General features: G+C 59.6%; 2 protein-coding genes across 4 annotated transcripts; one reads left to right on the forward strand and one right to left on the reverse strand.

The window, feature by feature from the left end:
• Window positions 1-125: 125 nt before the first annotated feature.
• Window positions 126-19,830, reverse strand: OBSL1 (obscurin like cytoskeletal adaptor 1). Of its 3 annotated transcripts, XM_061187770.1 has the most exons (21): window positions 18,531-19,630; window positions 16,682-16,951; window positions 16,346-16,597; window positions 15,878-16,180; window positions 15,411-15,707; window positions 13,862-14,134; window positions 12,473-12,745; window positions 11,574-11,846; window positions 8,464-8,736; window positions 7,410-7,685; window positions 7,049-7,336; window positions 6,585-6,860; window positions 5,689-5,958; window positions 5,277-5,549; window positions 3,999-4,265; window positions 3,028-3,140; window positions 2,330-2,486; window positions 1,993-2,154; window positions 1,583-1,687; window positions 1,006-1,275; window positions 126-274 (listed from the first exon to the last, which is right to left on the reverse strand). In XM_061187770.1, exons 1-21 carry the CDS (start codon window positions 19,540-19,542, stop codon window positions 126-128), a joined length of 5,832 nt encoding a protein of 1,943 aa, XP_061043753.1. In that variant the 5' UTR covers window positions 19,543-19,630. The 3 variants fall into 3 exon arrangements, with proteins under 3 accessions (XP_061043753.1, XP_061043757.1, XP_061043748.1); XM_061187774.1 differs by lacking the exon at window positions 126-274 and having other exon boundaries at window positions 998-1,275; XM_061187765.1 differs by lacking the exons at window positions 126-274; window positions 1,006-1,275; window positions 1,583-1,687; ... (8 more) ...; window positions 7,410-7,685; window positions 8,464-8,736 and adding an exon at window positions 10,877-11,177 and having other exon boundaries at window positions 18,531-19,830.
• Window positions 19,831-20,573: 743 nt separating this feature from the next.
• On the forward strand, window positions 20,574-23,228 carry INHA (inhibin subunit alpha). Its single transcript, XM_061187786.1, has 2 exons — window positions 20,574-20,871; window positions 22,237-23,228. Exons 1-2 carry the CDS (start codon window positions 20,610-20,612, stop codon window positions 23,067-23,069), a joined length of 1,095 nt encoding a protein of 364 aa, XP_061043769.1. The 5' UTR covers window positions 20,574-20,609; the 3' UTR covers window positions 23,070-23,228.

Raw genomic sequence — 23,228 nt, forward strand, 5'->3', positions numbered from 1 at the left:
CTTCTGCCAGGAGTGGTGGTCTTTGGTGGCTGGCACTTCCATGGGCCAAGATGGAAGCACTGCAGCCCTTGGTCCCCGGTGCCACTCACTACACAGGGGCTCCAGGCAAGTTCTGCCCTCCCACGTCACACAGAGAGCCAGGAAAGGGGCTGTACCACTTTTATTGTCTCCCAACACCTCTGGTTCCCCTCCCTCCCCACCCCTTCCCAGGGTAAGGGCATGCGCCTTCCAAGCTGTCCGAGGGCACCCGCCTGGCCTGGTTCGGTCCTCCTAGCTACCTGTGGAGGAATGACTGCGAGTGGGGCTGGGGAGACAGTGGGCACCACACTCCTCTCCCCTGGCAGAGCCTGGGCACCCACACAGGAAGAGCTGGACCCTCACCCTCTGAACCACCCTTTCTAGGCCTCTGTCAGGGCTGTCTGCGGGGGCAGGAAAGTGAGGGTGGCCAGTCAGAGGTGGGGAAGGTAGGCACCTGAAGGGAACACAGGAGTTCAGGTGGAGAGGGGGGCACCTCCTAAGTGGAAGAGGAAAGAAATGGGACTAGCAGAAGCCCTCTGCCCAGGCGGAGTGCAGCTTGCTGAGATGGGCAGAAGCCAGCTGGGCAGAGAGCAGGAGAGGGTGAGGTACAGGCGGGGGGCACAGACCAGGGGCCGGTAGGTGGGAAGGAGAGGAACTTGGGTACAAATGGAGCATTCAGGAGAGACGAACATGGTCCAGAGGCAGGAGGGAGTAAGGAGAAGCTCGGACAGGAAGGGGTGTAGAAAGGGTGGAAAGAGCTGCCCTGAACCGAGTGGTTCCTGTTGAGAACACGGGACTCCCTCCTCTCCTCAGCCCTGGCTGTGATCTCCCGCCTCCCCATTCCCCACCTCCAACACATCTCAGAACCAGCTCGCCGTCCCAAGTCTTGGAAAACCTGCAGGAGGTGTGTCTCAGCCCACCAGCTCCTAGGAGACCCCTGGCCAGCCGGCGTGCCTTTCTGACCTCTGCCCCGTCGGCTTTACTCACCCTCTACCAGCAGCCGTGTGTGGGCGCTGTCCTGGCCGGCCTGGCAGCAGTAGGTGCCCTGGTCCTCAGGTCGCACGTCATGGATGACCAGGCTGTGGGTGTGGCCATGACTGCGCAGCTCGTACTTGTCTCCCGGGCACAGCGCGACCCCCTCCCGCAACCAGCACACTTGGCCCCCCGAGCGGGACACAGTCACCTCCAGCACCGCCCGGCGGCCGACCAGAACTGTCTTCTCGCGAGGGGGGCGGCGGCATATCTGGAGAGGCAATGCTGGGGGTGGAGGACGAGGGCTTAGGTTAATAGGGACACGCAGGGCCCCAGGAGGAGAGACGCATGTTCCCTCCCGCTGTGGCCTCCACTCCTGGTCTTAGACCTCTATGCCACCACCCCGTTTCTCTCTACCCTCAACCCAAAGTCTCCTGCTCCCCAGGAAATACACTGCTCTCTGTGATCCGCCCCCGGAGAGCCCCGGGAGGAAGGGGTGGGGAAGGTAGGGTTCCTCGGGCCAGCCGCCAGCTTGCCAGTTCCAGGGAGAAGACAGTATTCACTCCAGGTCGTCCATGCCCCAGTTGCTTACCCTCCACCTCTAGCTGAGCCACGGACTGGGCGGGTCCCGCCTGGAAGCGGACCTCACCAGAGTCCTCCGCGCGCAGCTCGCTCAGCACCAGAATGTGTTTCTTCCCTGGGGGTGAAGGGGGCGCTAGCGAGGCCGGAGCCGCCTCTGGGGAGGGTTCGGGGATGAGGGTGGGGCCAGAGTAGGTCCCCGGGTCGGTTCGAACGCGGTAAGTGTGCGCTGGGCGGGGCGGAATTGAGATGTCGAGGGGTAAGAGGGGAGGTCCAGGACCGAGGGCTCAGATCTGGGGGCCAGGGAGAGATCGAGAGACTGCTCCTTGGGCCGTGGGGCGGGGCCCATTTGACCTGGAGGTGGGACTTATCCTGGTAGGGCGGGGCAGCGAGGGGCCAGAGCGGGTAGAAAGTCGGTCAGACCTTCCTGTCGGATGCGGACGCGGCCTCCGGGTCTCAGCGGGCGGCCTCCGAGCTCCCAGCTCCCGGTGGTCTCGACCTCCGACACGGTGCACTCGAACGTGGCTCCGTCGCCTTCGCGGGCGCTCACCGACCGAAGCTCCGAGAGGACAGACACCTTGCGCTCTGGGGCGGAGCCGGGGCCGTGAGGTGGGCGGGGCGGAGCGGAGGGGGCGGTACCATGCCCCGCCCACGCCCCGCCCCCCTCCTTGGACGCCCCAGAGCAGGACCCCGGGGCAAGTCCGGTCCGCAGCCCCCGCACCCACAGCTGTGCCCCGCCTGGGCAGCGCCCGGTACCCACCGCGCACCACCAGGTGGACGGGCCCGGCTCGGGCCATCCCCACCACGCAGCTGTAGGTCCCGGAGTCCAAGGGACCGCAGCGTCGCAGCTGGAGAAGGCGGCGGGTGCCTAGGGCCTGGAGTCTGATCCGAGGGCTGGGGGTGAGCGGCTGCCCGTCCTGGGGGCGGGAGTTGCAAAGGGTCGTGGTGAAAGCTCGTCTGGGCACAGACGGCCCCTGCCCTCCTCGTAGGCGGCCGCGCCCTCTGTTTATGCCAAGCGGTTTCGAGGCACGTTTATGCTGTGGAGCAGGGCCGTCCCGCGCCTTCCGGGACCTCGCCAGGAGTCTCATTGGGAAGGTGTCACCCTTTGGGGACGTTAGGGCTGAGAAGGGAGCCACGGGCGCGGGAAGCACAGAGTCATGTACTGCTCATAACAGCCATGCGTGTGGATTCTGGAATCAGGAAACCTGGATTCAAATATGGGCTCTACGTCTGCCCCTGGGCAATACTTCACCCCACTGAGCATCAGTCTTCTTATAGATAACATTGGAGATAATAAGACCTGCCTCATAGGGCTGCTATAAGGTTTAGAGGATTAAATGTAAAGTAAATCTTAGCACAGTGCCAGGCGCGTGGCTTAGTGAGTATTAGTTATTTCTGTTGGGGGTTGTTATTGCTGTTATGATGCCGAGGTGGGCTGGGCTGGGGCTGGGCTCTGACCTTCTCCCAGGTGACATCAGCCAAGGCCTGGGAAAGTTCACACTCGAAAGTAGCTGTGTCACCCTCGGTCACTTCTAGGTCCTGTGGCCCCCGCACAATGGTCACTGGGGCCTCTGGGAGTGGGAGAAGGCAGACACATTGGGCACAAGGGGTCACTGGTGGGCACATTTAGACAAGGTGATCAACAGAGGCCACCAGTGAGTGGGGGGCATGCTGGGACAAAGTGGTCCAAAGGGGATGCTGGTCAGTGGGGGACACAGCGGTATCAGAGGGGTCAACAGGGTAGGAATGGCCCGCTGGGGGTCGGTCACATTTAAGGTGGTCAGTGGGGGACATGCTGGGGCTAGAGGGGCATAGGGGAAACTGGAGCAGACATGCCAGTGGAATTACCCATAGGCAAGCGTGGTCAGTGGGGGCCACACTGGCTGGAATGGACAGGAGACACTGGCCAGTGGGGGACACCATGGGTTCACAGGAGCAATGGGGGGGGACCCTAGAGCAGATGTGGTCAGTGGGGAACACACCAGGGCTACAAGCAAAAATGGGGGACACTGAGGCAGAGTTGCCAATGGAGCCACCCTTTGGCATAGCCAGTGGATTGTTGGGACTTGGGTGGTGAGAGGGGCACACTCAGACAGGCAGAGGGGGCTGCAGCAGGCAGGCGTGGTCAGTGGGCTCACACTCAGAGTGGCCAGCAGGGCCGTGGTTAGGCAGACAGACACCACACCGGCACAAGCACCTCACAGCAGCACAGTCAGTGGTCCATTGGGACGGGGGGTTGGTGGAGACACACTCAGGCAGGGCAGTCACCGGGGCCATACATGGCCAAAGGGTCAGGGGAGTCAAACTCTGGCAGGGAGGTCAGTGAGGGCCACACTGGGACAGGGTCAGTGGGGGCCACACGGGTAGTGGGATCAGTAGAATCACACCCAGAGCAGTCAGCAGGCAGGCAGCGGTTCCAGAGGCCGCACCTCTCACAGTGAGTCTGGCTGCACAGCGCAGGGCATCCGCAGTGAAGGAGATGCAGCCCGAGTCGGCCAGGCCCAGGCCACTGAGTACCAGGCAGTGAGCGTGGCCCTCTGCGTGAATTTGGCACGTGGGCCCCGGCTGCAGCCGGACTCCACCCCGGGCCCACTCCCCGGTCACATCCTCCTGGGACAGCTCCAGCTGGAAGGTGGCGCTGCCCCCCTCGATGACGGTCACATCCTCCAGAGGCCGCAGCACCCTTAGCTGCCTTGCTAGTGGGAGGAGATGGGGGAAGAGGGAGGACGAGGGCTCCAAATCTGGGCGGGGCTTTCGGCACCCCCCCCGCCCCCCCCCCCCGCCACACACACACCTTGGCTCTGCCTGCACCACCCCTAACACCCAACCTCGTAAGGCCCTATAGAACAAAGTTCAGAACCAGGGTGCAGGAAGAAGGGAGCAGAGCCATTCAGACTTGGGTGGAGAGAGGGGCTTACTAGGGTTAGGAGAGGAGATACATGAAGGGGGTGATGTGTGGTTAGGGGGGTGAGGAGTTTGGGTGAGGGGTGCTGTGACACTGGAGGAAGCACAGAATTTGAAGTCAGACACACCAGGACTGGACCCTGCCACATAGTTTGTGTGCTGTGTAACCTTTGGCAAATTGCTTGACCTCTCTGGGCCTCAGCTTCCCCAGCTATACAAGGTTAATAGCATTGAGACATGGGTTTATTGTGATTAAATGAATGAAGTAAATTAGAAGAGAATACACATCACCAACAACCATTTACCAAGCTCTCTGTGGGTATTTCTCATATTATCCCAATCAATGTTCCCAAAGACCCTTTTTAAAGAAAACTTGGCTCAGAGAGGTTAAGTAATTTGCATGAGGTCACACAGTTAATAGAGGGCTCCATCTTGGGGGTGTGGGTGCTATTTGCCAACCATCCCTGCTTCTCAGCTGGGCCCATGTATCCTGGGGCAGGTGACTGAAGGATAAACACGGCAAGTCTTTCTGGAGTATAATATTTACGTTTATAGCAAAGCCAACTTGGACATACGAAATGAAATGCAAAATCCACATGGACTTCTAAGGTAAATAGAAAACATTAGAAAAAGAAGAGTTTTGCTTTGGGCAGGCTGCTTCAGGTCACACTCCTGGGGGTCAGCCAGGGCTGACTTGCCTTGTGGCGAGGGGCACTTTGGTGGGGGTCTGAGGGGCCCTGGGCCAGCCAGGAGAGACTGTGCCACAGGGCGGGCTATGTGTTAGGAGAGGACGGGGCACTCACGCTTCACGCTGAGCCTGGCCAGGGTGCGATCGTGGTGGCTCTCGCAGCCGTAGGTGCCCTGGTCGGCCAGTACGACGCCGTGGATGAAGAGGCGGTAGACGTGGCCATCCTGGGCCGTGGACAGGCGGGAGTCGGGTGGTAGGGGTGCCCCACCTCGCACCCAGCGCACGGCCCCTGCCGCACCCACTCGGCCTGTCTCTACTTCGAGGCACACGTCCTGGCCTTCCTCTGCCCGCACGTCCTGCAGCCGCCGCAGGAACAGCAGCTCCGTCTCTGGGGAGAAAGAGAGAGGGGGCCATGGAGCCTGGTGGGCTGACCCCCTGCTCCCTCTCAGGGATCTGTCCCCTGTTATGGCCGGGGCTGGGAGAATAGGTTCAGGAACAAGACTATTGTGTCTCCATCAGGACCAAACCTCGAACATGGAGCCGGGCACTTGTGGACGTGCCCCCTGCTTGGGCAGTCACGGTCCCCGCGTCCTCGAGCTGGCAGCCTCGCACGGTCAATATGCGGCTTGACCCATTCTGGGCCACCTCTAGCTGGGGCCCTGGGGTGACAATGGCCCCATTGTGCAGCCAAGTGACGTCGGCATCTGGTGGGGAGACTTCACACCGGAACGTGGCGTCATCACCCTCGTGCACAGTGAGTGGTGTCAGCTCCGAGCCCAGCTTCACCGGCGGTGGTTCTGGGGGGTGGGGTCAGGCAGTGAGGTGAGCTGGGTCTTTCCGCCTCCCTCCTCCTCATCCCCTCTTCATCCCCTCATCTCCAATAACAGGCCCTCATCCTCCAGTTATTGAACAGAACCTTCCTGAGGACCTACTGTGTGTCAGCCATGAGGTGTTTCAAAGGACAAGATGTCAACGCCCTGCTACTCCTAGCCACCTCCGCCCAATGCTGGCCTGGCACCCCCCTCTCTGACTCCCTAATAATAGTAGGTCATTTACTATGGACCCGATTTATCTCATTTAACTGTCACAACAGCCCTCTAGGACAAGCACTATCCCTCCACTTTGGAGCTGGGGCTCAGAGAGTTTAAGGAAGTTGCCAGTGTCACACAACTACTGGGAAGCAGAATCCAGATTGGAACCTGGTGTGGGCGGTGCTGACTCCAGAGCCCTGCTTTTAACCACTGGTCTGTGCCCCTCCTATTATTTGAGGGTTCCTGGAAAAGGGAGCCCTGAGCCCTCATCCCAGGAATAGTCACGCATGCATTGGTTGGAGCCAGAGGCAGCGAGGTGGGGTCGGGGCGCGGGGGCCCAGAGTGGTTCGGGCGTGTGGCCCTTGGGGGGTCAGTGAGGGGTGCACTGTTACCTTCCACGCTGACGAGGAAGATGCGGCTGTCCTGGGGCGTGTCGCACAGGTACTCCCCGGCGTCTCTGCTCCGGGCCCCCTGCACCCGCAGCACCTGCCTTGCCCCGTCCTGCTCCAGCTGCACCCGCCCCTGGCTCGCCAGGCGCTCCCCGTCCTTGTACCAGCGCACAGGTCCCCCCGGCCGGGAGAGGTGCACCGCCAGCTCCAGGTCCCCGCCTGGGGTGCTGCGAACCCTCGTCTGGGCTGCCTCGGGGTCCACCACCCGCACTGGGGGCTCTGTGGGCTCAGAGCCGGGGGTCACCGGGAGGGAGTGGCCCGTGGGCCGGGAGGAGGGCAGTGGGAGGCAAGACGGGGAAAGGGACCGAGAGCGGTGGGGCAGGGGGTGGGCCAGGTGTGCTAGAGAAGGGGGAGACTCATGGGTTTCGGGGTGCGACTCTCAGGCTTCCTGCCCGGGCTATACTCACCAGCCACTTGGATGGTGAAGCTGAGGCTGGGGGCCCCCGGGGCTGCCCCTGACTGGCAGGTGTAGAGGCCTGCGTGGACCGGGTCTGCAGCCCGGATGCAGAGGACACGGCGGGGGCCCTCGGCTCGGAGCTCCAGGCCCTCACCCTCCTGCACCGGCCTCCCGTTGTGGCTCCAGAAGACGAGGGCGCCAGCCCGAGACAGTTCACAGCTCAGCACCAGCGGCTCCCCGGGGGCCACGCAGAGAGGGCTGGGGGCTGTCTCTGGGGCAAGGAACTGGACTGGGGGCTCTGGACAGAGAGGAGAGGTATCAGCTCCGTGATGCCCCCACCTCCCGCACCTTGGCTGGCCGGGAGCACCCACCAGCCAGGCTGACGTTGAAGGTGACGGCTTCATCACGAGTCTCACACACATACTCCCCGGCGTCCTCAGGCTGGGCGTGGGGCAGGGTCAGGGTGCGAGTGGGCCCCTTGGCACCCAGCTGCAGGGCATCTGATGCTTCCACCTCCAGCCCATCCTTGTACCAGCGCACCCGGGACCCAGCCGGGGCCACCTCGCAGCGCAGCTCCACGCGCCCTGGAGCCCCGAACTGCAGGTCCAGGGAGCGGGCCGCTGGATGCACAATCCTCTCTGGAGTGGCTGGTGGGTGGACAGAGAGAGGGGAGAGTGGGCTTGGCCAGCGGGCCTCTACCTGCCTCACCACTAGATTCTCAGCCCTTTGCAGTGCAGCTTTTGGGAACGGTGCCACCTACAATCCGTGGGCACTCGCTGCGTGCCAGGTGTGCTAAGCACACTGCAGCTCTTTTCTCAGCTACTCCTGACACTCCCTATTGTTGGCTTCACTTTATAGATGAGGACCTGAAGCCTCTTTATCGAGAACTGACTTGCTCTAGGTCACATGGGAAAAAAAGAGGTAGACCCCCACTCACAGCCACATCTATCTGACCCCAATGCACATCCCTCCCTACCCCACCTGCACTTCCTATCCCCTTTGCCTGCTCTGCCTCCGATCACCACCTGAAAAACCATCTATTTTCCTTATTTGCTGTCTGTCCACTCTCACGAGAAGGCAAGCTCCATAAAGACAGGTTTTCTCTCCTCGGTTCACTACTGTATCCCTCAGCATCCAGAACGGTGCTGAGCACATCAGTATTTGTTGAATAAGTGAATGAATGAGTGCTCCTGATTGCTGGGCTCTCTCCACCAGGTCTCTGGTCATTGTCCTGATATGATTTGGGCAAGTCAGGGCTCTCTAATGGCTGAGAATGAGGAGGCTGGGGGAGGGGGAAGGCTGGACAAGGGGAGAGCTGTGTGCAGCAGTCAGGGACCCTGAAGGTGCAAGAACTGGGAGGGTTGGGTGTCTGTCCCTCAGCCTCCTGCCTCTTTTCCTCCCCAGGGTGTCCCACAGACTGCCCACCTGTGACGGTGACAGTGAAGAAGGCTGAGTCGTCTCCAGCGTCGCACACGAACTCGCCCCCGTCCTCGGGCTGGGCAGCAGGTAGCACCAGGCGGCGGCGGGGCCCATCACTCTCCAGCACCAGGGCCTTGCTCTCCTCCACCTCCAGCCCATCCTTGTACCAGCGCACGGGGGCGTCCTCCCGCGACAGCTCACACATCAGCACCACACACTCCAAGCTCACGGCGACCAAGGTCACCTCGTCCCGGGGGTATATGATGCGCACCGGGGGTTCTGCAGAGTGGGGACAACCACAGCCTGTCACAAACTCACCGTCAGCCTCTCTGGAGCCATCTGGCAGCATGAAGTCCCGGTCACCCACAATCATAAGAGTAATAAGGATAATAATAGGTCCAAAATCTGTTCTCTGAAATGCCTGGGGCCAGAAGTGCTACAGAATCCACAATGCTTCCGATTCCAGAAATGGTGCGTTTATCATATATCACCTACCGCCCTCAGCCCCCACTGTGGTCCCCCCCATAATCAATCACATTAACATTTCTGCAGTGTAACATATAGATAGATTCACCCTAAGCAGGCTAATTAAAAAGTACAAATAGCTTCACGGAGTTAAGTTCAGGTTTTACTGAAATGACTTTTAATACCAAACTTACAAAAAGCCTTTTGATTTTGAGGTTTTTTTTTTTTTTTTTGATTTCAGAATTGTGGATAAGGGATGGTGGATTTGTAATAGCAAGTACTTATATACAGCTTGCTAGAGTTCCAGGAACAGTCATAAGCACTTTACACCCTCGTAGCAATCCTAAGGAGTAGGTATTATTTTATACCCATTTCCCAGATGAGGAAACTGAGGCATGGTGTGATTAAGCAACTTCCTTATGGTCACAGCTGGCTATACCTACTCGAGGGCAGGAGGAAGAACTGCCATCTGATAAAGGGAGGGTCAGACTCTGCAAGCAGTGGTAAGGACTCCAAGCCAAGGCTTGCTGGAAACTCAGTAATGAATTTTGCATCTGTGCATGAGTTGTCAACACCTAAGACTTCCCCAGGGATATTAAATGCTGTTTCTAGGAGTTCATCTGCAGCTGCTCTGGAGTGGTCAGTCTTTCACAGAAAGGAGCCATGTCAATATTGGTGGTGACCAGTGCACTGAGCCCGGGCCTGCCCATGCTTTCACGTACCTTGGAGGTCTCCCAGAATCAAGTCTCCAGGACACTTTCGTGTTCCTTTAGCATTTGGCCCCCTTGTGGCTGGGCTGGGGAACTGCCAGCTTCCTGGTCTAGGTCTTTGCAGAGGTGTGTACGGGCAGATGTGCCCACCAGTGCACACTCAGCCCTTGCCTCCGCCTCCTCCCTAACTGGGCTTATTCTAAGAGTCTACAAGATGCAGGCTGGTTCTCTGAGGCCCAGCAGCACCAGTAGATTGCAGAGTGCGGCTGCCTGAGTGATGGGGGAGGTGATGGAGGCACTGGAGTGAGAATGGGGTGCAGCCATGGGGCTGGGGTGCCTGCACAGCTGGGGCCCTCAGCTTGGCATCAGACTTGATTCTCCTGGTCCACACAAGGTGTGTTGTGTGAGCTTCTTATGAAGAATCTGGTGTTTTGCGGGGAGGCCAGTTATGAGCTGGAATGTGTGTGTCTGCGGCCATTATGTCTGGCCAGGGGTTGGGGCGGGAGAGGTTGAAGGGATTCACTACGGGACAGAATATGTGCAGAAAGGCCTCTTCGGCTTTGTGACTTGTGTGCTTCAGGCTGCACTATCTGGGGTGCAGGGACTCGGGGGGCCCTAAGTAGCTCAAGCCTAGGCTGAAGCATTGTTCCTAGGGCAGGGCAGGGGCAGGGCAGGGTAACCAGATGATGCCAGCATCAGGATGGTCGCTCCAGTGCAGCCAGTGGGTTCTTCTGTGCCACCCAGAGCTGCCTAGGTCCCACACTCCCCATCCCCCTCGCACACACACTGGGATTGGCGCTGTGGGCTGCAGTCCCAAAGTTTCTGGCACTGAACCGTCACTTCCATAGTCATCCTGTGCTTTCCCGATTTGAACATTCTCTCCCCACCTTCAGCCCAAACCCTGACCCCCACTTAGCTAACTCAGCCGCTGCTCCAAACGGCCATTTTGAAGGCACTTCCTGCCTGCCAACCAGGTCAGCAGCCCCCAGCTTCGGGCACCCACTGCACCCTATCATGACACCCGGCAACCCTCACTCTGAGACCCTCTAATGTGTCCGGCTCTCCTGCCAGTCTGGGCACTCCCGGAGGGATGTACGCATGTGTGTCTGTGAGCTGCTCAGTGTCCGGAGCCCACCCTGGGGCTGGCTCCTGCGGGTGGCATGGCGACCGACTTTCCCCGAGGCCCTCCCTGACCTCCAGCTCTGCTCTCTTGAGCCCTCATCCCTCACAGCACTTGTCACGAGGTGTCACTGTACATTTATTTGCGTGTTTATTGGTTAAACACAGGGGTCGCAAACTCAAATGCCCACGGGGGCCAGGTAAGGTAAGGTCAGTGGCTGAAGTGGTCTGGGGGGAGCAAAAAGGAACAGCGGGCAGGGTGGGACAGAGGAATGTGGGCCCCGTGTTACAGGGGCAGCTGCTACTCAGCGCCAGCTGTTCGTCGCCAAGGGGGGAAGCGGGACCAGAGGCGCCGGGTCTTCGGCTTTTTCAAGAGGACGCATAGCTCCGGGTTGTTATTTGAACTGTCCTGACTTTGGTAAGACTCTGCAGGCCAAACAAAACATATCTGTGGGCTGTATGGGGCCCTAGGGACTGCCCGTTTGCGACCCCTGGTTAACGGCTGCCTCCCCAGCTCTCTGGCAGCTGGGAGCAGGGACCACGTCTGCAATATGCACCAGTGACCCGCAGCACCTGGCCCAGTGCCTGACACATAGAAAGTGCTCAATAAATGAGCCGGTGGAGGATAGCTATTCCTGGCTTTGGGCGCCGGGGAAGAGCCTGCTTATTCGAACACGGACCCTGGGGTCTTCCGGGCAGGGCCCCCCAGTCCATGCACCTGCAGCCCCCCCCCCACATGCTAGCTAGGGGCTATGTGGCCAGCTCCCCCAAGGGCTCAGGACTGTCCTCTGGTGACCGTGGGCAGCTGGGGTGGGCCCACACCTGTGACAGTGACGGTGAAAGAGGCAGACTCGTCATCGATTTCACACAAGTACTCGCCCGAGTCCTCCAGCTGGACGGCGGGCAGCACCAGGCGGCGGACGGTGTCCTCCTTCTGCAGGAGCAGCGCAGGGCTCTCCACCACCTCTTCGCCATCCTTGGTCCAGCGCACCTCGGCCCAGGGCCGGCATAGCTCGCAGGTCAGCACCACGCGCTCCAGGCGCACGGCTGCCACGTACACCTTGCCGCTGGGGTACACGATCCACGAGGAGACATCTGGAGGACAGGGACAGCTGTGGCCGGGCGTCAGGGGCTGGGGCCGAGGTGCCTGGCTGCCCCACCTGATCCACGCCTGTTCCCTACTCCTGGAAGGTGGGCTGTGTGTTGAAGAAGAGGGTCTTCCCTCGGACCATGGCTCACAGCTGCTCGGACAGTCACTCACAGTTGGGGCACGGTGGCACAGCGGGGACTGTGGTGTCAGCCTCGGCTGTAGAAACTCTCTACATTCTCTGGGTTGGGACAGGGACAATACGAAGGGTAGGACTGGGGAGAGGAGGGCTGGGTGCCCAGATGGAGCTGGGGTCTCCTGCAGGCCTCAGACCTTCTGACCCCTCTGGTGCCTGGGCCCACCCACCCTAGACCCTGCCCTGTGGTAGCACTGCCACCCCTAAAGCTCCCCTTGGAGGATCTTCAGAACAGAGAAGGCAGGCTTTCCTTTGACTGGTGTGTTTATGACAATGCATTTTCTGCGGGTGACTGAACCTCAGGGTGCAGAGCATGGGTTGGGGAGAAAGCTAGGGGAAGGGAAGCAGGGGCTGGGAACAGTGGCCCAGGAGTGTAGCAGCTGCCCAGGCAGGGGCAGGGCACACCGTCCCCCTCCTGTGGACTGCCTGGAGCCCCACCTGTGATGGTCACGGTGAAGTAGGCGCGCTCGTCCCCAGCGACGCACTGGAACTCGCCCCCATCTGGAGGCTGGGCGGCGGGCAGCACCAGGCGGTGATGGGGCCCCTCGTTCTCCAGCACCACGAAGTCGCTCTCTTCCACCTCCTGCCCGTCCTTGTACCAGTGCACGGGGGCGTCCTCCCGGTCCACCTCACAGGTCAGCATGACGCACTCGGAGGTTATGGCGTGCACAAACACGTGCTCCCGGGGATCCAGGATGTGCACAGGGGGGTCTGGGGGGAGCAGAGATGGGGTCACACAGACACCCAAAAACAGGAGACATGAGTGCACACTGGCTGCTTGGCTGGGGTGGGGTGCTCTGGGGCAATGACACGGACTACTGAGGGCGTGGTGGGTGCGGTGTGACAGATCACATGGCACTGGAGTGCTCTGTGAGTTCCCAGAGGATCAGAGGGGGTTGGCTGGGGACACAGAGGGCTTCGTCTAGGCTGAGAGGAGGTCACTGTCGCAGGTCACATCAGGGCCGTGCTTGCTGCTGCTTTTTCAAGGAAGCCCCCGGAGGGCTGATCATAGGACGGGGAAGAGGTGGGAACAATTTAGCGGTGATACCGTGGGGCAGCGCTCCCTACAGGTAGTGAGTTCCCCGTCACTGGGTACATTCAGGCAGGGGCCAGAGGACCTTCTGGCAATGGGGCCACTCAAAGTGAGAAGATGGAGATGGATCAGTGGTTCCTGAGTTGTTCTCCCAGAGTGGCTCTCCAGGCTCTGTCCTGGATATTCTGGCTCTGGAGGCCTGGGGGAGCCTATGCACTTATGGCTTCCAGGGTGGTTCTGAAGCAGCCAGACATGTACTGGCTTCTGAGAGCCTCTGGACCACTGCACCTAAAACTCCCTTTTGACCCTGGCCGCCTGGGGCACTGGGATAAGCAGTCCTGGGTGTGAACCCACCTAGGGTATTTGCTGCTGTGTGATCGTGAGCGAGTTGCATAACCTCTCTAAACCTCAGTTGCTTCACCTCTCTAAACCTCAGTTGCTTCATCTGTGAATGGAGATATACTGCCCCTCACGTAGTTGTGAACACTGAATGCAAGTGTACATTTGAAGTATCCAGCATAGGAACTGGCTAGTAGGTGCCTAACAAATGTTAGCTCCCACCTCCCTTCCCTTAATTGAATTGAGGCCCCCCCACTTTCCCGCCAGCAAAGGGTACATGGGGGCCAAGCGTGCTGGAGGGTGGTGCATGGGCAGTGTGATCTGCAAACATGTCCCCTTGCCCCCTAGGGCCCCTCGGAAGGGACCCCCAAGCAGGCAGACCAGGGGGGCAGGGTTCACACAGCCCCCAGGGTCAGCCTCAGCTGGGGGGAGCCCAGGCCGCCACGGTCCCTGACCTTGGACGGAGACGCTGAAGAAGGCTGAGACCCCTTCCGTTCTGCACTCAAACTCGCCACTGTCCTGGACCTGGGCCTCAGGCATGATCAGGCGGTGTTTGCGCCCATCCATCTTCACCACCAGCGACTCGTTCTCCTCCACCTTCTGCCCGTCCTTGTACCAGCTCGCTGGGAAGTCCACCCGGGAGAGCTCACAGGTCAGTACCACTTGCTCCGAGGTCGTGAAGGTCAACGACACCTTGTCCTGGGGGCTCAGGATGTGCACCGGGCTCTCTGCTTGGGGAGAGGTGTGGTCACGTGCAGCACCCTAGTTGTGCTCTGCTACCCCAATAAACACCCCACTCCAGGGTATGTGCTCAGGGTAGGGGGGTGGGCACATCAGGCCGGATGATTGCCATCGATGCATTTGTTGGTTTAAAAAATTAGTTTTGGGCTGGGACTTCCCTGGTGGTCCCATGGTTAAGACTCTGTGCTCCCAATGCAGGGGGCACGGGTTCAGTCCCTGGTCGGGGAACTAAAATCCCGCATGCCGCATGGCGCGGCCAAAAAAAAAAAAAAAATAGTTTTAGGCTTACACACCAACTCTTAAGAGCAGTGGTTTTAGTGTGCATAAGAATTCCCAGGGAGCCTGCTGAAAATGCAGATTCTTAGGCCCCTCCCCCCAAGCGTGCAGGGGCCCGGGAATCTGCATTATAAACCAGCCTCCAGATGACTCTGATGTTGGTGAACCTGGGTTGCATTTTAGAAATGTTGCTCTGGTTGCTGGTTATTTCTCACTTTGTCCTCCTCCTGGGATGCTGGCAGCTAACCACCTCAAGGCCCTGCACTTGGGTACTGAGGAATCCCTTGATCGGCCATACAAACTCCAGCAATGGTGCAATGGCAAATGCCAGCATGTTCCCTGAACTTTCAGACCCCTACTAAGATCTGTCGTCCTCAGGGAGGCCTCATTCCCTCTCCTTCCCTCTTTCCCCAGGTGGCAGAGTGTGATTCTGAAGCCAGACCGCCTTGGTTCATAATCCAGCACCAGCACTCATTAGCTTTGTGACTTTGGGCAAGTCACTGAACTTCTCTGTGCCTCAGTTTCCCCATTTGTAAAATGGGATGACGAAAGAATCCATCCTGTAGGGCTGTTGAGAGGACCGTGCTAATTAATATATCTAAAGCGATTTAGGATTGTGCCTGGCACACAGAAAGTTGCTCCGATAGCGTTAGCCATTACATGATAGGGCAGGAAGCAGTCAGGGACTAGGAGCCAAGGTCTGTGTCTCTGAGATGAGAAACATGACAGATTTCTGCAAACCACAAAGTGCCCCAGAGAATTTGGATATGATGCTGGTGAAGATAACTAGGGGTCCCCTATACGTTGTGCATGAGTTGAAACTGAACTTCTGGATCACTGAGCCCTCTATCTGAGCTAGCTCACCATGGATGCTCCTTACTCTCTTGGCCCAGATGTGAGAAGCAGCAATAGCATCGGCCTCATTTTGCTAATGGGACTTCTGTGTCTTGACCCTATCTGCCCACCCTGGTCCCCACCTGCACGAACCTTGGATGGTGAGGGCAGCCGAGTCCTGCACACCTGGGCAGCTGAAGCCAACCAGGGCCCCGCTGTCCTGGTGCTTGACAGCTTGCAGGATGAGTCTGTGCTGAAGGCCCTTCTGCTCCACCTGGTACCGCAGGGCCCCAGGCTCCACCTGGCCCTCTGGCTCATTACTCTTGAGCTCTTCCCCATTAAGGAACCAGGTGCCCTGGATGATGGTGGAGAGATCGAGGGAGAAGACGGCATCTTCCCCGTCATACACCTGCACGTCGTCCAGACCGGCCACCAGGCGTGCTGTGGGCACTGAGATGGGACAGAGTTCGTCCATCAGAACCAGGGGCATGGCAGAGGGCAGAGACTGGCAGGTAGAAGGCATATAACAGGACTGAGGGCCAGGGAAGGGAGGAAGGTGATGGGGAGGGTGTGACTTGGGGTACAGCGGTTGACAGCCTGGGCTGGCAGAACCGACTCACCGAGGTGAGCAGACCCATGGAACACGACATGGGAGCTGCGGCCGTGTTCGCTGACGGTGCAGACGCGGAAGCGGTAGTCGCCCTCGGAGGGCACACAGTCTCCCGGCACCTCCACGGCCCCAGCTTTCTCAATGCTGAAGCACTGGATCCAGTCTTCTGAGCCTACCTCCTGCCGTTCCAGCCGGTAGATGAAGGGGGTCTCGGGAGCTGGCTCGGGAGGCTTCCAGGTCAGCAGGACCGTGTTCCTGTGGCCCTTGAACATTTCTGCCAACACTGGGGGTCCCGGGGGATTGTGCTTGACGCCTGAGACAAAGGCAGGGTTTGCGTCCGAGCCCTGCTCCAGCCTCCCACAGCCCTCTGACCTGAAGTCCACTTTGCCAACCCAGACTGTGGCATCTGATCACCCTCCAGCCCTGACCCTCCTGTCCAGCCTTTGAGGAGGCTGCCTAGGGGTTTGCAGGCCCTCACATTTGACTCTGAGCAGAGTGGTGGTACGGGAGTTGCCCAGGCTGAAGGTGACCTCGCCAGCATCTTCTCGGGTGACCCCTGGAAGGACCAGGGCATGCATGTGGCCGGAGCTGCTCTGGCAGGTGGCTGGCAGGTCCTCCCCATCTCGACTCCAGCGCCCTTCCACCCCAGCCTCGCGGGTCTCCACCAGCAGCACCGCATTCTCTCCCTCAAAAACATCGAGCTTCCGGGGCAGCCGCTTCAGGATGGGCCCTGAGACACGGATGGGAGTCCGTCAGCCCGGGGTCTGGGCATCTGCCTGCCTCGGTCTCGGCCTCCTCCCACTGGCCAGCCGACCTTTGACCGTCACGTTGGCCACGGTGCGCACCCGGCCGCGCATCTCGCACAGGTAAACTCCGTCGTCATCTGCCTTCAGCCTGTGGATGATGAGGCGCCGGACCGTGCCCTCCTCGATCTGCTCGTACTTGCGGCAGGGCAGCAGCCGCTGGTCCTCGCGGAACCAGGCCGTGGGAATGCGGGAGTTGGGGACTTTACACTCCAGCACCACAATCCCATGCTCCCGGCCCTCCACGTCCTGCAGGGGCCTCGTGAAGCGGAGGCGAGGCTCTGTGAAGAAGGGAGAGACCAGAGAAGGCTCTGGAGAGGGCCCGACCAGGAGGAAGACTCTCCTCCCATCATCTACTGCCTAAACCCACATTAGCTCCGGCCAGCAGGAGCTCCCAGAGCCAGCTCCGGCCAGCTCTCCCAGAGCCAGCAGGCATTGTGGAATCAGAGAAACCCCCAGAAGGGAAGTCAGGCGACCCATATTCTCATCTGACCCTGACACTCGCTAGCCACATCACCTTGACCAAGGCCGCTTTCATGATCCTGGGTCTCAGTTTCTTTACTCGTGAAGTGGAGAAAGGGATGGAAGGGCTTGGACCACATCAGTGATTTTCAAATTGTTCCCTGGGGCCCTTCACAGGCACCACCCACAATTCTGCAAAGGTTTGAGTTGAATTTCATTTTGAAAGTACTTGAACCACTTTCAAAACTGCATTTTACAGAAAGAAAGCACGATGATGGAAACAGCCAGTGGGTTCACTTGGGCTGCTGGGGAAGCACGTCTGTCTTGTCATGCGGCTCTGGGAAGCTCTGCCATCATGTTGGGCTTTTCTCTCCTCAGGGGGTTAGAGTTCAGCCCTGCCCGGCCAGTCTGTACACATCAAACTGTACCCAAGAGGCCACTACTGTGGCACAGGTGCCACATGCTTGACTGCGTGCCAGGCAGGGCTCAGGAGATTTGCCAACTTTTTTTCCTCTGAGGGAAAAAGTTGGGTAATAACTAGTGAAGGTATAATGTCATGAGTTGTGATGAACTCCTAATATGGAGAGCTTTAACTTCCAGTGTGAGTTTGGGGTGTTTTCCCTCCCTGAATTTTCTATTTATGAGCAATGTAAGCATTTATTAAATACTGTTGGGGACTCAACTTTGATATATAAATTTCCTCTCCTTCACCTTCTTCTTCTTGCAAACCTGAGAGCGGTCTAATGAAAGAATAGTCAAAAATTGCGGGGCATTTTTTTTCTCCCTCAAGTTTTCTCCCTTTGGTGCGAATCAGGAGTTTCTCAATGTGACACCTGCAGCTAGGCCTTCCCCATAGGGCTCACAGACTAGACGCAGTTATGTATGGTTAAAATGTGTATATTCAATTAAATAGACCCCTTGTTCTCACTGATTGACTTTATAAGTACATGTTATAAATTTGGATTTAGAAGTTTACACCCACAAAATGATCCTTTTATCTGTCTTATATATTGGGGCCCCAGATGGGATTTCCATCCCGGGACAGGTTGGTGAAATAACAAAGAGGTTGAAAAACAATGAACTACAGGAGTTGTAGGTCCCTCTGGGTCTGTACATGAATCATTCCTTAAAGCCCTTTATCTAAGAGTGGTTTTCCACCATCTGCCTCAGAATCATTTGGGGGAGCTTGCTAAGAAGTTCCTGGAGTAGGTACCCTGCAGACCTACTAAATCCGAATCCCTGGGGGATGGGAGGTGGGCGGGAAATGGCATTTTAATACTCAGCCTCCCTTACCCCCCACAGTCTTCTGGGCACTGAGTGGGGCTGGAGTTAGGGGGGACTGGGAGGGCGCTGGAGGCCCCTCCCCAGGGCCCCGGCCGCCCGGGGGCGCCGCGGTACCTTTGACATGCAGCTGCACGGCACTGAGCGTCTGGCCCGCCGAGTTGCGCGCGGCACACACGTAGAGCCCGCGATCCTTGGCCTGGCAGTAGAGCACCTTGAGCACGAAGCCGCCGTCGCGGTCGCGGTACATGAGGCGGCGGCGGTCAGGGAGCAGCGGGTGGCCCTCCCAGAGCCATTCGATCTCGGGCTCGGGCTTGCCCATCACGTAGCAGCGGAACTTGGCGTGCTTGCCCTCGTTCACCCAGAAGGTCTTGGGCGCGCACTTGAGCGGCTCCACCACGGGGCTGGGGGCCTCGTCCGGGTCCTCGGGCGGGCTCTCGGGGGGCTGCTGCACCTGCAGCAGCGCGCCGGCCCGCGCGTGGCCGTGCGCGTTGCGGGCGTGGCACACGTAGACGCCGGAGTCGGGCAGCCGCGCCGCCAGGATGCGCAGCGCCAGGCTCGCGCCCGGGCGGCCCTCGGCGCGGCCAGATTCGAGGGAGAAGTGGCTACTGTCCCACACTTCGTCCAGCGCCATCCCGTCCTTCTCCCAGTACAGCGTTGGCGCGGGGAGGCCCCCCACCTGGCACTCCAGCACCACCTCCGCCCCCCGCAGCACCCACTGGGACCGGGGCCCCGTCAGGAACACCGGGGCGCCCTCCCCGGCCCCGGGCGGCGGCCGCAGGCGTTCGGCAGGCTGGGGCTCGCGCTCGGGGGCCGGCGGCTCCAGCACGGTGACGGCGGCCGCCGCGTAGGCCTCTCCGGCCGCATTGCGGGCGCGGCACACGTAGACCCCCGCGTCGGTGGGCAGCGCGCCGCTCAGCAGCAGGCCGTGCTCGGCGCCGTCCGCCGGGAAGCTCAGGCGCTCCGAGGCCGCCAGCTGCTGCCCGCCCTTCTCCCACACGACAATGGGCGGAGGCTCCCCCAGCACCACGCACTTGAGCTCGGCCTCGGCGCCACTTACCACCCGCACGGGCCGCGGGAAGCGCAGGAAGCACGGGGGGCTCCCCTGGTCCCCCGAGCCCGCCTTCATCGCGGCGGCGCGGGGGAAGGCCGGGAGCGGCGGCGGGAGCCCGGGAGGCGGGGCGCGTCTGGGGACCGGGCGCCGGGACCCGCGGGGCTTTCCCCTGGCCGCCCGCTCCCGGTTCGCCTCCTTACCCTCGGCCCGGAGCTGCGGCTCTGGCGGCGGCGATTCCCGGGTCGGGGCCCAGGGCTCAGGGGGCAGTCCTTCCTGTTTGCCTCCCCAGCGAGGGGCCCCGCAGCCTCCCCTGCCTGCGGCCTGGCTTCCTGCTCCGGAGAGCCAGCCTTCCCAGCCCCCTCCCACAGCCAGGGCCTCTTTCCCCTCCTCCCTCCCACCTCCAGCCGCCAGGTCCCCAGCCGCCCGCCAGGCTTGGGCCTGAGTGGCAGAGGCGCCTGCAGCTGCCAATCCCCAAAATATTCTCTGATGACACAGCTGGAGGACGAGAGCCCAGACTGGCTCCTCCAGGCCAAGTTTAGAGCAGGCGGGACCACCTGCCCCCGGCCCTAGCCCCAGTTCCAGCCCCCACCCCAGCCCTTCCCCCCAGGACTGGCCCAGCAGCTGCGTGGTTGAAAGGGGCCCCAGAAACTCTGAGGGGCTGGCGCGCTCTGTCTCCCTGACAAGGAACACTTTTAGGAGCTGGCAGACCCCAGCTTCCAGGCTCCTGTCCCACCTGGTGTCACCTCTGCTCTGGGTGCTGGGTTGTGACTCACTGTTTGTGTGTGTGTGTGTGTGTGTGTGTGTGTGTGTGTGTGTGTGTATGTAGCGGGGAGGGGTTGTACGTGTGGGTCAGGTCACTTGGGGTGAAAGCCCTCGCCAGCCCCTCCCCCACATTCCTGGCGGGAGTGGGAGATAAGGCTCAGGGCCACAGACATCTACGTCAGAGATAGGAGGTCTCAATGCCATGGGCAGGGGCAACTGGACTGCGGGGCGTGGGAAGGGCTGGGGAAGACTGGGGTGAGAAGGGTAGAAGAGGGCGGGTGGTGGGATGGGGAGGGCAGAGTGGGGAGGCCCTGGGCAGACCCTGGCAGAAGGGGCACGGGGCAGGGTGTGGGTTCACCGTTGGCAGGGCCAGGTGAGCTATGTGGCCTCAGCTGCTCCTCTTGCTGCTGGCCCCACGGGGTGGGCATGGCTGCCATGGGCCGGAGCTGGACCGGGAACTTGTCCTGGCCAAGGTGAGGGCCTTGTTCCTGGATGCCTTGGGAGCCCCCGCGGTGACTGGGGAAGGTGGGAATCCTGGAGTCAGGCGTCTGCCCCGAAGACATGCTGTGAGGGGCTTCACGCGCAGGGGCTCTGAGCCCGAGGAAGAGGATGTCTCCCAGGCCATCCTTTTCCCGGTTACAGGTAACGAGGGTGGGGAGCTGGCACCTTGACTTTGATAAACAGTGTGGTACTGCAGGGGCTTGGGAGCCAGGCAGGTCTGCGTTTGAATCCCAGACCTGCGACTCAGCTGGCCTTGCAGTAATGGACCAGTTACTGAACCTTCCTGAGCCTCTGTCTCCTCATCTTTAAAAAGGGCAATAATGCCTACCTCTCAGGATTAAGTGAGATGGTGTATCTATCGTGCATGGTTCACAGGAGGCATTTGGGAGATAGTCGTCTGGGAGGCCAGGGGTCTCTAGGGACAGAGATATCTGGGCATGGGCCCCTTCCTGCCATCTTTCCTTCTATCTTTGCTTTTGTTCCCTGCTCCAAACACTGTTTCTTTAGCCCCAAGTAGCTGAGACTTGAGAAGGTATCAGGGATGCAGGAGAAAGATTAGTTGGGAAACTAGTCTACCTTCTCTTGAGTTCTCTCCTCATCTCCCCATGTTGCACTGACTCAATAAGTAAAGCCCTCCTCTGGCTAAACTTTCTTGTAATCTGGCCCACTTTGCTCTCAGAGAGGATCCCTTGCCTCCCTGCACTTCGGGCCCCGAGCAGCACAGTGAGTGTGACTTTGGGATCAGGCAGAATCCCAGCCTGGCTGCTTAGTAGTTAAATGACAGTTCATCTTTCTAACCCTCTGTTTTCTTATCTGCAAAATGGATCAATTGTGAGGTTTATATTGAGATAACCCACATAACAGTACAGCCCCAGTTGCCAGTTCTTCAACTCATGCTGGTTCATGATTGTTTGGTGCCATCTATACACCTGTCAGGGTAAGGATGCCAACTGCATTTTCTTAGAAAGCACTGTCCTTACTCTGAGTTACATCCTTTCTCCTCCCCCGTCCTCCTTCTCCTCCTTCTTCTTGGTGTTAACCTGCCTTTCTAAGGCGGAATTATTTTAAAGACTTTCTCATGCAATATTTCTGACATGTAAAAAGACATAAAGAGTAATATAACGAGTGCTTGTGTACACAGCATTCAAGGTACCATTTCATAGTATCAGATGAACAAAAATTTAAATATAACTATCAATTCTAGGCGTTGGTGAGGGGAGGAAGTGCAGGGCCTCTTACACATCGCTGATGGGAATATTAATTGGTAAAACCACTTCAGAGAGAAGTTGGCAATGTCTGGTATTTTTGTAGTCCTTTAGTGATGAAATAACAAACGGGGAGCCTCTGTCAGTTCCCCCGAGACTGAGGAGAGTCCCGCATCTGGCAAAGCACTCAGTAGAGCGCTTGGCAAGCTCATGAGTGGCAGCCACATACCTCCTGCTGAGGAGGAGAGTCCCGGGTTCTGCCAGTCAGGGCTGCTCTCTGCCTTCCCTCTGCCTCCTACAGATGCCAGCCTCGGGGACGAGCCAGCTGCCGGAGAGCTGGCCCAGGAGGCCAAGGAGGGCCTCTTCACGTATGTGTTCCGGCCATCCCAGCACACACGCAGCCGCCAGGTGACGTCGGCCCAGCTGTGGTTCCACACGGGACTGGACAGGCAGGAGACAGCAGCCGCCAACAGCTCTGGGCCCCTGCTAGGCCTGCTGGCACTGTCATCCGGGGGTCCCACAGCTGTGCCCATGTCACTGGGCCAGGCACCCCCTCGCTGGGCTGTGCTGCACCTGGCCGCCTCTGCCTTCCCTCTCCTGACCCATCCCGTCCTGGTGCTCCTCCTGCACTGTCCTCTCTGTTCCTGCTCAGCGCGGCCCGAGGCCACCCCCTTCCTGGTGGCCCACACTCGGGCCAGGCCGCCCAGCGGAGGGGAGAGAGCCCGCCGCTCCACGCCCCCGCTGCCCTGGCCTTGGTCTCCCGCCGCACTGCGCCTGCTGCAGAGGCCGCCGGAGGAACCCGCCGCGCATGCCGACTGCCACAGAGCGGCCCTCAACATCTCCTTCCAGGAGCTGGGCTGGGAACGGTGGATCGTGCACCCTCCCAGTTTCATCTTCCACTATTGTCATGGGGGCTGTGGGCTGTCCACCCCGCCGGACCTGTCCCTGCCAGTCCCCGGGGCACCCCTTACCCCTGTCCAGCCCCTCTCTTTGGTGCCAGGGGCCCAGCCCTGCTGCTCTGCTCTCCCAGGGACCCTGAGGCCCCTACGTGTCCGCACCACCTCGGATGGAGGTTACTCTTTTAAGTATGAGACGGTGCCCAACCTGCTCACGCAGCACTGTGCTTGCATCTAAGGGAGTCCTGCTGGTGGCCAAGTCCCCACCATTACCAGCCTGGAGGAAGGGCAGGGTTCCCACCTCCCCGCTCCTTCCACCTCTCTGCCTGGAGGCTCCCCTCCCTATCCCGTCCCTGTCCCACGGGTAACGTGACAATAAACAGCATAGTGCATATGA

The sequence above is a fragment of the Eubalaena glacialis genome, chromosome 1 (genome assembly GCF_028564815.1).
Source record: "Eubalaena glacialis isolate mEubGla1 chromosome 1, mEubGla1.1.hap2.+ XY, whole genome shotgun sequence".
NCBI classification, from domain to species: Eukaryota; Metazoa; Chordata; class Mammalia; order Artiodactyla; family Balaenidae; genus Eubalaena; species Eubalaena glacialis.

Bases quoted from the DNA above. Each gene is read 5' to 3' on its own strand.
- OBSL1 (XM_061187770.1), bottom strand. From the start codon at position 19,542: ATGAAGGCGGGCTCGGGGGACCAGGGGAGCCCCCCGTGCTTCCTGCGC. The intron at 8,737-11,573 runs GTGTGGGCCCAC...CCCACTCTGCAG, and splicing joins TTTCACCGTCACTGTCACAG to AACCCCCGGTGCGCATCATA. The intron at 2,155-2,329 runs GTGGGTACCGGG...GCTCCGCCCCAG, and splicing joins CGTCCACCTGGTGGTGCGCG to AGCGCAAGGTGTCTGTCCTC.
- INHA (XM_061187786.1), top strand. From the start codon at position 20,610: ATGTGGCCTCAGCTGCTCCTCTTGCTGCTGGCCCCACGGGGTGGGCAT. The intron at 20,872-22,236 runs GTAACGAGGGTG...TGCCTCCTACAG, and splicing joins CATCCTTTTCCCGGTTACAG to ATGCCAGCCTCGGGGACGAG.